This window comes from Zeus faber (genome assembly GCF_960531495.2).
Source record: "Zeus faber genome assembly, chromosome: 12".
NCBI lineage: Eukaryota > Metazoa > Chordata > Actinopteri > Zeiformes > Zeidae > Zeus > Zeus faber.
In genome coordinates, this window is record NC_137196.1 from 3,463,537 (window position 1) to 3,477,625 (window position 14,089).

A 14,089-nucleotide genomic window follows, 5' to 3' on the forward strand; every position below is an offset into this window, starting at 1 on the left:
AGGGCCCTGAACATGCCACTTGGGTGGCGTGTGGTGGCGAATCTGCCCCATTAAAAAAAAACAACAACCGAACTTGTAACTGTTGTTATATTTTCCAAATGACACAATGTTTTATAATTCTGTTGTTTAGATAGTCTGTGTCATCCTTAAACACCGATGTCCAATTTGGATACTGTTTACGCTGCGATACCAACAGGCAATTGAAGACGGTTGTTTAACTGTAAAAGTTTATTCAGATAAAATTATACAACTGTGTATCATACAGTATTTCATACAAATTGGTAGACCGCGAGTTCAACCACAGTGAGTTTCGCACCTCCAAAATGTACAATAAAAAACTGTGAATTTAGGCATTTTTTCTCTTGTTCATCAAAGAGTTCAGTGTCATTATGTCCTATAAAAAAAGAATAAAAATATAAAAAATCTCAACATGATCAAAGTAAGACATACGGATGTGTTTTGTAATGAGCTTTCGAAGAGGTCGTCATTACAACACACATTTCGGCAAGCTACTGTTTTGCACTTGATCTTGGAAAAACATTACACAAAACGAAAGCTATAAAATCAGAACGCAGATAACAAAAGGTCAATATTGTTTCATGATTTGGAAATAACGGTGGAAAAAGTGATTTCTCAGCTATACTGAGGTCAGCCTGTTCACTTTGCTTTGCCAGTTGGTGTGAACTTGAAAACTCTAAAGCGAAAACGCCTACTAGCAACTTTGTGTGGAGTCGACACCGAAAAATGTAACAAAAGTCAAAAGTATGTATTTCGAAAGTGTACTGGCGACTGTAACAGCTGTGTTAGTTCTCTTCGGTAAGTTGTAAAGCTATAAAACATCTCCCAACCAACTGAAAAAGTACTGAAACTTTGAGAGGTGGTTCAGAATAGGCTCAATTTGAAAATCGGATTGGTTTAGAAGAAAATCCCGGAAATAGGAAAGGGATGGCTTTTCTTTTTCACTTTGTTTAAAGCTAAATAATCACTTTTTTGGAAGGGTGTATTTTTCGGCTTATTTATTTTTGTTTTGTTTCTCAACAAATATTGTGCGGTGAAATGACTGATCAATAAACATTACTTTCATTTGCCAGAATCTATGATTCAAGAGTATTTTTCTCTCCATCACCAAGTTCTGATATTTACATTTAGAGGAAAACTAAAAGCTTGTGTGCAAATGGTATTTCCTTCATCGTGCTGTGGAAAAAAAACTGTAAAATTAAACAACAGTTATAACAACAACAAAAATAATGCGAGGGGACGGTTGCTTTAGATTTGGATACCGAAATGCTCCCCCAAAATGGCTGATAGAGAATAGACAGCAAAGCCATCTTATAAAAGGGTCATCTCGCTGCCCTCCCTGACAACAAGGTCAACTGTACATCTCAGCAGCGAGTGAAGGGGCAGAAGGGCACTTAGTACAAAAAAAAGATCTTTACACTCTCCTTTTATCAAGGCAGGGTGGGAATATATGTTCAGTTTGGCCCTGTAGGGTTTTTTCATCAAAGGTGGCCTCGGGTAGAACACCGAAAGTGACAGGAAGTCCTTGATCGCATTGCAGCTTCTCTGAAAAAGAGTTGTGGGGCGAGAGCCCTTATGCTGGTTGGGTCACTTCATGAATCCCAATAGTTAGGCCCTTGTTGTCAACCTTGATGGTTGACAAAAATGGACAATGCCAACTATCAGAAAAATGTCAAGTTATGATGAAGAGTTTGATGGAAATCCTTAAAGCCTTCAACATGGAGTTAATCTGGCCCCACACGACTGTGTGTATGAGTATATAACTTAAATTACAATCCTTTCAATTTGAAGCCTCATCCTTTACCCTGCATTGGAGTATCCTGAACTTGTGTTTGGCGTGGGAAAATGAGAATCCGATAACGCAGCCGACCCGGTAGGCCGGTCTGTGTTAGCAAAAATCGACGTCTTCCACCCCGTACAGGTCAGCCAGTTTCCTGAACCTAGGGCCCCAGTCACTCAGATAGTGATAGTTCTGCTCTCCTTCGGACGACCCGGAGCCCAGTGAGCTCAGAGACTCAGCCACCGACCCCGTGCCCTCGTAAGCGTATGTGGCGAGGGAGTCGTAAGGCGGCACTGTGGGGTTGCAGTCATTCTCCAGCACCCGCTGGTTGATGAACTCGCCGACGTCTGCGTTGTCCTGTGCCCGGGTCACCTGGGGGGCAGCGACGAGGCCCTGGGCGCCCACACCACCCGGGGCCCGCCAAAGCGGCGGATAGAGCAAGCTGTCTGTGGGAATGATGTCACGTCGCTGATTGGTGGCTTCCTCGAGGGCGGCGGCGGTCGATTCCGGGTTCCGCAACGCCCCGATGTCGAAGGCCTGTGTATCCTCCTCTCCGCCGCCCTCATCATTGTAGCTCACCACATTGTCCCGCACGTCTTCCTTGGAGATGATAAGCGGCTCCTGCTTCCTCTGGTGTCTCAGCGCTGTGAACAGCACCACAATCACTACAGCAGGGGAAGAAGAGGGCACAAAAAAAGAGGACGTTGGAGAATTGCACACTTTGGTGCAAAACCATTTAGACATTAAAAAAGGTTTATATGACACTAATAGGCTAAAGCATATGTTTGCTATTTTTTTAAGCACAGGCCATGAATTAACATGTATAACGGAATAAAGCTTAAATATTGAGAAACGTACCACTCTGCTGCGCTTCAATGCAGTCCAATGCAGAAAATGTTTAAGAATAACATGTTTAATCTCCTTTTTGCAAACAGAAAGCTCAGCGGTAAGTTTCTCAGAAGTCACATGTTCAGAAACGGTTATAAATGATGGGAAACAACATTTGAATAAGACCCAGGTTGACAAACAGCTAACCGCTCCTTTCATGATGAATCGAATAAGCAAAGTGTATCAAGCAGGAATGCATAAAGTAACATGCAACATGAAGATTTGTCTATTTCGCAACATCACCAGGTACCAGTGCAGTACACTGAAAAAACTGCCAAAATAATGAAAAAAAACAATTCTCATCTTCCAATAGGTTAGATCTCTTAAAACAAGGGAAAAAAGTCCATTGAAATTATTTTAATTATCTTATACATTACATTCCACAAAACATAGAATTCTTAAAATGTAGAAAGATGTCTTAATTTTTTTTCTTTTGAAGTAATGGGAAAAAAGACCATCCAGTTGTTCACAGAAGATCAATAGAAAGATCAATGTATTTCAAATAAGCTCAAGCGAAAACAAATTTGAACTCATTGTCTACTTTCGCTCTTGGTTCAACTACGATTTTGTAATGTTGTGGACGCGGGGGGGTGGTGTTTTTTTTCCGTGGACTGCATTCGATAAAAGAGCTGCATCTTTGGTGTGGAAATGGTTTGTCTTCAAAAGAATAGAGGAAATACAAGTGGCTTAGTTCATCATGAAAACCATCATAAAACCATTTCCCCACACTACCTCTGACTCTTTGTAACTGAGCCACCGGGGTCAGATGTATATATAGCAAAAACCTCCACCTTAAAAACTGACTTTTCGCAGTGGCTACTTCAACTCTCCATTATTGATGCTAGCTACTACCCCGGTGTTGTTGAGAATCTACTGTGTTTAAGAGGGGAAATCTGGGCGTGAAATTGGATGGAGGTAGCCCTTTAAAGCCGGCGGTGAAAGGAAAAAAAAATGAAAGCGATTAAAGACAATTCTGCTGCCCACAGTGTCAGAATTCTAGTTACTTGTACACAAGCACTTGCTGGATCCAATGCCATGCTGAACATGACATTTAGCATTATTTTTTTTATGATGTAGTTAATGCCCCCAAAAAAATTCACCCCCAAAATATCTGGATACATAAAATTGTTTATAGGCCATATCGCACAACCCGTAGAGGATAATACCGCTTAGCAAAAATAAAAAGTAGAAAAAAAAACTACAGCTATCAACTGCTGACACCTGCAGCGTACTGAGTTGCAGATTCATCCCGTAATAACCACAACACACCACTGAGACGCACACCATGGTCACTTGGAAGATACCAGGGGATACCTTGGATTTCAGAGGAGACTTAGCCATAAATAATCAAGCTTAGCGTTGGATTTGCTTGAGACCATGCCAGCCAGTCTGAATTGTAAATAAAGTGACACCACAGAGTGGCTCTGGAAGAGAACAAAATAAAAATGGGCGAGCAGAGGCTGCCCCCCGGAAAGAACCGATAATGCACCATGAAATAACCCGCGTTAAGGAGAGTTTGAACTTTAAAGGACTTTTCCAAATCCAAGCACGAGTTTGCTTCTTTCTCATTTGAAAAGGAACAAGGCAGATAAAGAGGAACGGAGAGGAGGTGGGGGTGGGGGGAAACTAAACAGAAGGGTTTGACGGATGTCTAATTATTTCCATTGCCAAATTAAAATTCCATGGACAGCCCAACAGCAGCACAAAGCATCTTGAGAAGAACTTTTGGCGGTAATGGTATACCCGAAAAGCACAAAATCTTTTAGCCCTCCTCACATGAATTTCACATGTAAAATCAACCAAATGTCACTTTTTGGTAAAGTCTCCGCATGCGTATCACCGTGTGTGTGTTTGTGTGTGTGTGTGTGTGTGTGTGTGTGTGTGTGTGTGTGTGTGTGTGTGTGCGTGTGCGTGTGTGTGTGTTAATGTCCAGTGAGTGTGTTCAGCTTACCTCCTAAATTGTGTATGTGTGTGTGTGTGTGTGTGTGTGTGTGTGTGTGTTTGTGTGTGCCACCATTAACTAAGTCTGTAATGACTGCAGTATCATAGGCATAAATATGTATTCATTTTTTTTTTCCCCGGCAACCCGGTGGACTGTGACTTTGCTGCATGAATAAAGAGGATAAGCAGTGAAGCTGTGCCAGATGAAATGCATTCATTTCCATACGAGCCTTGATTGCTGCTAGCAGCAGCACATTGGATTACCGTACCAGCGTTGTTTTTTTCATTACAGCGCATGATGTAGGATACAGGGCTGGCCGCTGTTGATATGCGATACATAGTCACTGGTTATAACGCTGATATATTACAGAACACCTTGTTCTCGGGTGAGACAGAGCCGCCCACCATGCATAAATACAATGTTTACCTCACTGTGGATACTTCTAGGTTCATCAAGCGTTATGAAGGTGTTTGAATCAGCTTTCAGATTTGATGGATTATAAAGGTGCTTGTGCCTTTGAGAGTCTCCTCTAACTTTTCCCATCTCGGCCAGTTTCCGTGTTGTTGCCGCTGCTGTTATGAATCTGTAGTCGATATAAATTTATTGGAAATTCTACCTTTCCCAACCATGACATTTCACGTAAGTCACAAATAATCTCTTGAATTTGAACTTGAACATATCAGCATTGGCAGCCATGTTTTTCTAAACCGTGGGGCAATTTTGGAAGTGTGTATGTCCATCTGTCTGCGAGTTTCACCAAAAACAACCTGCAACCCCTTTTGCAGCTACAAGTGTCTCTATGAGGTATGTTCCTACCTAAACACTGAGTTTGAACGTCATCAATTTGTTCCTATTCTTACAAAAATAATGAGAATTCAATAAATAACATAATATTATCAAGAAGAAACAGTCTTTATTTGTCACACAACACACCACTCTACAACACATGCTTGCACACACACACGCACATGCTTTCGATGGCAGCCGGTGAAATGGTTCCTCTGCATTTAACCCATCCTGGCTTGTCCTTCCTCCGGGGCCACAGTCAGGAGCAGTGGGCAGCATACATGGACGGGCCCGGGGGATAAGTGTCCATCGCTGGTCAGACGATGTGTGCATGTTTTTGAGGGGGGTCCTTACTGACGTGAGGTAGAGGAAACCCCATGTGAGCACGGGGAGAACATGAAAACTCCACACAGAAAAGCTCCTATTTGGGAGATAACCCGCCGGAGCACGGTGCCAACAGCGACCCAGGCGGGAATCGAACCCAGGACCTTCTTGCTGTGAGGCAGCAGTGCAATGCACTGCTGCCAGAATGTTGTATCAAACAAGTTCAAGTTCAAGAGATTATTTGTGAGATAGATATACATACATATATGCAGTGAAATGTCATGACACCCGGTGATGAACACCACAGGATGTTTTGACGCACTAGGTAATGACTATACAGTAAATGCTGTGATGCCCTGCATAATAAGGAGTCAATTTCGATCGATAAAACTTGAATGCCTTCACTTGAGTGAATTTGCCTCTGGTGGTATTTTACATGCAAATGTGTTCCCTGAAGAAAACCTATTGCACTATCTCAACTATCTATAACTATCTTATAATGACCGTTTCTCTGTCAGTGGTGTCATCACGTAAGACAACATGGAAACAACAGTGGAAGACTTTGATATAAATTTCAGCGTCTCATTCTTTATGTCTCATTTCACGATGTCCAATTAAATATTGATTACGGTCAATGGGTTACTCATGTGTAGGACAACTTTTTTTGCTCTTTTTGAAGGGCAACAAGCTCCTAAACTAGTAATAATTTCAAATAAATATTGTGTGAATGTATTCATAGATTTACTAAGTAGCCATGTAATAAACACATTATCAGGGGTTATTTTGCGATAATTACCGCCTGGCTGCACATTATCCCTGACTTAATAAATAAAAGGCTGTAAAATAACAGAATGGATTCTGAATACTTGCTGAATGCACTGTACATCGTACTTACTCAACAGGATGATGGCGCAGAGCAGAATGGCGATGATCGCTCCTGTACTGAGGCCCGCTGAGCTGGTCAGCGCCTCAGCATTGCACAGCTCCATGTTGCCGTCCCGGTCACATGTGCACACTTGCACCGTGAGCGTACCCGTGCTGCTCTGCATCGGGTAGTCTCCATCAGTGATGACCACAGGAACTAAGTAGACGTTCTGCACGTCGCGGCTGTAGCTGGCACGGCGCGTCAGGATGCTAGCAGTGTTGTCTGCGGAGGAAAGAGAGGAAATAAATCTTTTACATGCTTTTTAACACTTTTGTTCATAACGTTTCACTCAGTAGTTTAGTAAGCCCACAAATGTGGCCAACGGAAAAATTTTATTGTTCCTATGAAGTTTGACAATTCTGTTATTGAACTTTGATAAAGAACAAGACATTAGGAAGTAAAATCCATGTTCCACTTCCAATCGTGCGTGGGTTTCTGAAAAGCCGGTTTATTCCTACCCCCGTTATCACGGACTGTGAAGTTGCTCCGGAAAGTTCCCTCGGGGGCCAAGCTGAAGTAGAAACGATGCCCTGCGGAAGGCTCATCGGCATCCACGGCACTCACCGTCTGGATAAGCTACGAGAAGAAAATATACAATGCGTGTGAACCTTTGTGGTACAACCTAATGTGATGTCATTCCTGCAGCTAGTAATAGTGACTGGCAAAGGGATTAGGGGAGTTTCATTTGCAACCTGCAATGTAGGTAATTTGGGTGTGTTTTGAATGCATCCAGGAACCCATGGAACAGGGATAAACAGTAGACAATTCCACAGGAACTACTCTCGTTCTGGGAGACTTGCATGTTTTGTTTTTATTAAATCGAAGTGTAAACCCTTCCCAAATCAGTCCCAGTGTTTGATTTAAACTTTCTCCAGAAACAAACGTGATTATCTTATGTCGTTATTCTCTGTATGATCCAAGGTCATGAAAGTAATACTTGATATTTTTTGCAGATACTGTTTCAATGGATTATGCTATGGCCAATTTGATTTGTTTCTACCTTCAAATGGCAGATGCCAAGACATTTTGTGTGCGGACCAGAAACAATGTCCAAATACCGCTGGACATATAAACCCTGAAATGCATTGACAGGATAAAACAAACTAACAAAGCAACTCCTCAGCGTAAGAGCAAAGCACAGGAAGTCTCAATAATAACGATGGCTAACTATGAGAGATGGAGTGCATAGAAATGCATTTATCCCTTTTGCAAAAACTGTGCTTTTAATTATGTGCAAACTGTGGTTAATCTGTTAATCTGTGCAAGTTGTTAAAGGATTGGTTCACTCATTTATAACCCAGGCCCAGGCCTGATGGAATACACCATTCATAAAAGTCATCACTGAACCCTTTATCATTGAGAAACTCTCACTAGGGCACTGACTTAACTTTCCAACGCGCCTCAGAGATAAACAAAGAACAGGAGATGACTCTGAGTATGTCCGCTGCAGGGGTTTTGCGCTGCTCGGTGATGGGAGGCTGTTTTTCTACATAAATGGGGTAAGAATTAACTGAGGTTTTGGAGTGGAGACCAGACCCCCATGACGCCTACTACTAATCAGCATTTACAAATGTATATACCGGTTAGTAATTTAATGTGAGCTTTAGTTTTGCGCAGGGTTTGTTTGGCAGATGGCGTCTCAGCGGTCGCCTTCCCTCTTGCTCTGTCACGGAGTGACGGTCGAGCCGGACACCGCTGTAAGTGTGGAGGAGGTTCTGATGGTGCTGAGGGAGCGGATCGGACATTGTAATCTGTCCTTTCCCTCCAGGCTGAATAAAGCTGTGGTGGCATTTGCAAATGAGGAGCACCCCTTCTACCAGCTGATCGCGAATGGCGTCTTTATCGATGTTGGGTATCTCCAAGTGTCCCAGCTGGCCGTGCCCTTTACCCAGGTCACGGTGTCAGGAGTCCCCCCGTTTGTCCCTAATGAGGTGCTGGAGCGAGAGCTACAGCGCTTAGGGAAGATGGCGAGCAGTCCGCACCTTGAGCCTGGGATATAAGGATGATAAACTGAAGCACATCCAGTCCCTGAAGAGGGAGGCGTTCATGGTGCTAAACGCCCCGTCCCGGGACATCATTTAGGGTAAAACATGGGGAAGGTTACGATATGGTCTGTGCCAATTCAGGGGATGCCAAATGTTTTCACTGTAAAAAGGTGGGACACGTAGGCGCCGATTGCCCTCACAGACAGCGGGCTGATGTGGGCGCGGAGCCTGGCATGCGGGCACCCGATCTGGCTGCGGGGGAGGGCGCGAGTGGACAGACTATCCCTATGCTGGCTGCGCCACCCGGCCCGGGTCAATCCGAGGAGACTGGCGGTGTTAGGACTGGAGGGAGTGCCTATTCAGGAGATGCTCAATGTTTTCACTGTAAAGAGGTGGGACACAAATGTGCCGCATGCCTGCACAGACAGCGGGCTGATGAGGATGCGGAGCCTGGCGTGTGGGCACCCGATCCAGCGACCAGGGAGGGCGTGAGTGGGCAGACTGTCCCTACGCCGCCTGCATCACCCGGTCCGGATCAACCCGAGGAGACTGGCGGTGGCAGGACTGGAGGGGGTGCAGTGGTGGGGGGCGCAGTGGAGCGCGGCTCCGGCGGCCGTCCTGGGGGTGCCGAAGAAATAGATGGTTTTCTAGATGCTATGTTTGGGAAATCTGTTTAAGCTGCAGATCCTTTCCCTGATTCCGGAACATTTATTAAAACGGTGGCCATGCTGAGGAGGTCGGCATGGGCAGTGTTGGATGAAAAAAAGACATACCGGCTAAAGAAACACGTGACGGCTCTCAGGATAGCGAACCAGGGAAAAGGAATGAGAAAAACCTAAACCTAATTATGTCCTCTGCTTTTTTAGTTTATTGTTTTGTGCATAATCAAGCTTCTGCTGTTATGATCTCTGTCTATCTTTCTCTCTCTCTCTGTCTGTCTTCCACCTCTCTCTCTCTCTCTCTCTCTCTCTCTCTCTCTCTCTCTATCACACACCCAGCTCCAGCTTGGACACACCGTGAACTATCTAAAGAGATAAACTGTACAAAAGAGGAAGTCTGGGCTACAAAGGGAGCTGCCTTATAGTGAACAGCTGTCTCAAACCTGGTGAAGAAATCAACAGATCCCTGTGTACCTAGTTATCTCTGAAGATGTTTAGACTCATACTATTCATCACTGACCTGTGACTTTCCTGGGGTTTGTCTCTAATTTTGTTGTTTATTGTTTCCTTCATTTGTGACATGACTTACTGAAACTTAAAATAAAGGAACCTTAAAAGTCAGGGGCTGTTTGGGCTACTGGAGCGGCGTGTTCAGGGTCTGGGGAAGAGCTTCTCTTTTAAACTTTTTATCTTCGGTCCTGTTTACACTGTGTCAAACAAATCTGTCTATGTCCTGGTGAACACTGTTTCAGGGGTGGCCAAACTGGCCATTTGTAAAAGCAGGAAGAACGCTGTAAGGGGTCAGGGGTCAGTGGATCCGGCCCACTCTTTGGTCCGTCTACTGCTATGCTCCATCCAGGATGATGATCATTTTTAATAACCTGTGATTTTCCTCTCTCTCTCTCTCTCTCTCTCTCTCTCTCTCTCTCTCTCTCTCTCTGTCTATCTTATGGCAGAGACTAACCATTCTGCATCCACCTAGAGGCTGGCTAGAGGAGATCCAGAGGGCCATCATGAACTTCTTCTGGTCAGCACTGGATCAGAGCAGCAGCCCTGTATCTACCAGTCCAGGAGGGGTGTCAAGGGCTTATTGACATCGCATCTAGGGTCACGGCATTCTGCTTTCAAACGGCACAGAGGCTGATGTACAGTTTTGGACTGCGTTGGCTGGACACAAAGGTGCTGCAATGGCAGGATATTAAGGTCTGCCGTGACACCACAATTACCCCTGGGATGTGGCTGTTTGGGGAGCCTTTGTTTGGGAACCCACTGCTGGCCTCTGGGCTCCTTTCCTCCTCCACAGTGCGCTCCAGCTTGCACAGAGCTGCGTGCGTCAAATTGGGTCATCTGCTTTTTGCATCAGTGGAGCAGCTCAGGGAGATAACGGGCATCAGATCCTCCAGACTTCTGCACAGGTTGATGGATGAAGTCTGCACTTCCCTGCCAGTGCCCTATAGGGCTTTTATGGAGAACCGTACTCTGTCTGACCAATGGGACGATGAGTGCGAGTATGTGGGTCCTTCGCTAAAGGTCTCTCCTGCCGTGAAGTGGGAGGAGGAGCAGGACAGTCTCCTGACTTTTCCTACTCCCAAGCTGGGGGGGTTTGAGGCAGTGGGCAAGAAAGCCGCCTACTACACCTGCATCAAAGTGGCATGCCTACACTCTCTGGCAGGGGTGCAGGTGTTGAAGTGGACCAAGTTCTTTGACCCAGGAGCATCCCCTAATAGCCCCTGGCGATCCCCCGTTGACAAACGGATGGGCGACCTCTAGTGGAGGATCGTGCATGGGCCGGTAGCCACAAACGGGTATCTGGCATCCCTGGATTTCAGCAGAGGGGTCGGATGCATCTTCTGCTCTGAGAGGAGACGCTGCAGCACCTGTTTGTTCTGTGTCCTAGGCTGCAGGGGCTGTTTGGGCTACTCGAGCGGCATTAAATGTAAAGAAATACAAGTTCAAATGATTCTGTATAGGTGGAGCACTTCCCCCATCTCTGCAAACCCAATTTAATCTTACCAGGCCAGAACATTGCAAAAATAAATAAAATATTGTATTTATTTAGTTTCACTTCCGAGACAATGTGTGTAAGGTTTGGGAAACATGTCTTCAACTAGCTTACCAAGAAACAAAAGCTTTAAGTGAAATAACAAACGTTTGAAAGTGTAAATCTGACTTCTGACACTCTCAACTCTGCAAGAAGAAACTCCAGTACAAGTCAATTTTCCTCAACCCAACAGATGGTGAACCCACCTAAATTCACCGCAACATTACTAACATCGGCATAAATCGCTCAATGGAAACAGCTGATTGCTAACCTGGCATCTCCAGACCAATTTGCAAATGTGTATTAGACCGGAATCACTCAGTTTCATTTTCCCACGTTAGATAAACGGTTGTGATTGGCCCGACCTTGGCAAGGTCGGGTAAAAATCTGTTTAAATGGGAGGGTGGCCAGGTGTATTCTGCAGAGCAAATGAAACAAGAGCTCGCAGATTCATCTGGTTCCCAGGCTAACTGATTGAATCTAACAATTTTCACGATCAGGCAGTGATGAAATAGCTGCAATGCCTCTAGTGGGTGAGTGTTGCATCGTGATAATCTATAATCGTGTTGAACCACAATCATAGCATACAAAGCAACAAATGGCAAACTTCCTGTTTCTCTTCATATCAGTTGCCCATGGCTTGTTAACCGAAGCTCGTATCCGGTAAATGGTAGCGGCGTAATAAATGCGATGGCTGTCTGTACCTGTCCTGCCTTGGTCCTCTCGCAGACGAAGGTGTTGTAGATAGCGGCAAATGTTGGAGCGTTGTCATTTATGTCCAGGAGGCGAATGTAGACCGGCACGTGGCTCGTTTGACGGGGGTTGTCTGAAGGGGTGGGGGAGAATTTAACGATAAATAGAGTGAATGTGAAAACCCTAACCCTAACTTGGCTTTCAGATAGTTTTCTCTGATCCGTATTTGGCTTTCTATACCTGATAAAGCTAGGACTTTTTAAAATAATTATGCTTAATTGTATTTAAGTAAAGACAAACATATAATACACCGTATCTATGGGTTATCCATACAGTAAAATATTCTGTTCAAAGCAAGCTTTATGGTTTATGTATCACAACTGGATCTATAAGTAGGGATGTTTCCATGCAGGATTTAATCTTACAGACAAACATGGTGGCAAAGTACATGCATATATTTGGTAACTTTGCCTCTGCAAATTCAGTGCAGTTTGTACATTAAACACAATCTAGTGTCTATTTCTGGATGAGAGCTCCTGGTCAACGTCGGTCAAAGAGCCTCCGCGGCTTAAACGACACAACTCTTTATTCCATGAAAAGGTCACTGGTACCTGCCTTTCTGCCACCTTGTTTAATTTATTACTTCGCTTTTGGATTCATTGTGTTACTGAACTCACTGAACTCTGTGGCGATGACAGAGATGTTGTGCCAGGCATTCTCTTCCCGGTCGAGGACTCTGAGCAGAAACACTGAACCGTTTCCCGGGTGGACATTGAATAAGCGGTCCATGTCAGTGCGACGGTCAATGGAGTACCTGCAAACGGCACAGTAAAAGTGTAAGCCATGAGTGCTGAGCTCGCTGGACAAAGCGACCAACAATGATAAAAAAATGACTGAACAAAAAACAGCATACGTAGGGAAAACAAATTTAAGAATGGACCTCTTTCAACACACTACTAACAACGGTGTAAAGGACATATTAACAACAAACAAGCGTTCTTAATATGGTTTTAGTAAGAAGCTTGAACTTCTTGCTGTTAAAGTGGTAATCCACAAGATTATTTTGTAAAAACAAATCCCATACTTGACACTTAATTTAGCTGGCACTTATAGCTAGCTGTGGTTGGTAAACTGACGATATGGATTAACATTCACAAAAAAGAACACCTGAACAGATGATATAATATTATGCTGAATGCTATTATTGCTGTGTGGGGGTCTCTCTCCCTACAGGTAAGGGTTTAGGGAGGGAGGTGGAGTCTTTCTGGCCATGGTGCGCCGACATGGCGAGAGTTTTATTGTTAAATTCTATCTCCGTTGCGCAGGCCACAATTATATATATAACTGATGATTTATTATATTAATTGCAGATAATAGTCCTCTTGGGCGCAAGGGGGGTGGCGTTCTGCTCCTGGGCTGCTCACGAACCTGTGCGCCAATCTCCTCTGTAAAACAAACAAACGCGGGAAAAGGGAACCGCGTTGTCATCCGCAGCCGGTGCTTGACCACGGCCCTTTGTCCGCCACACGCTGAAAGTACACTTTACAACCAAATCTGACCCATTTTGGATGAAGGTTAAAGGTTAGAGATTATCCTTTTTTTTGCTTAAAGGTAGAGACAGGAACTAACTTTCAATTTATCTATCAAAACACTCATCCAACTGTCCTTTCATCCATTCATTTTAAAGGTTGTTGGCAGCTGGAGCATATCCTAGCTTACTTTAGGACTAAGGCAGGGAGACTTTGGATGGGACGGCAGGTCACACACACACACACACACACACACACACACACACACACATGGAAACGGAAAGCGTTCGTTAAATGAGGAGTACCTGTAGTCACTAAAGTAAACTATGGTAAATGGAATTGTAGTTAGTTATCCCTACCACAATTGGTTATATAAATGTACCCATCAGGGTTTTTTATTTTTTATTTAATTGCACACTTTCAAGGCTTAAAATGAATCCACACATGCTAGCAAGCAACAAGACAAAAGAATGCATGCGGATGGTGAGTTGCTTCCACACTGCTGTGTTAATTCCCCCA

General features: G+C 44.3%; 1 protein-coding gene across 1 annotated transcript in view; it reads right to left on the reverse strand.

The window, feature by feature from the left end:
- Positions 1–295: 295 nt before the first annotated feature.
- Positions 296–14,089, reverse strand: part of LOC307238459 (cadherin-6-like) — a 48,408-nt gene continuing 34,614 nt past the window's right edge. Inside the window, exons 7-11 of the mRNA XM_080011445.1 lie at positions 12,719–12,855; positions 12,053–12,174; positions 7,122–7,239; positions 6,634–6,885; positions 296–2,463 (exon numbers count right to left, since the gene is read on the reverse strand). Of these exons, the coding sequence (XP_079867571.1) occupies positions 1,907–2,463; positions 6,634–6,885; positions 7,122–7,239; positions 12,053–12,174; positions 12,719–12,855 (1,186 nt within the window). The 3' untranslated portion in view covers positions 296–1,906. The remainder of the gene's footprint in view (positions 2,464–6,633; positions 6,886–7,121; positions 7,240–12,052; positions 12,175–12,718; positions 12,856–14,089) is intronic.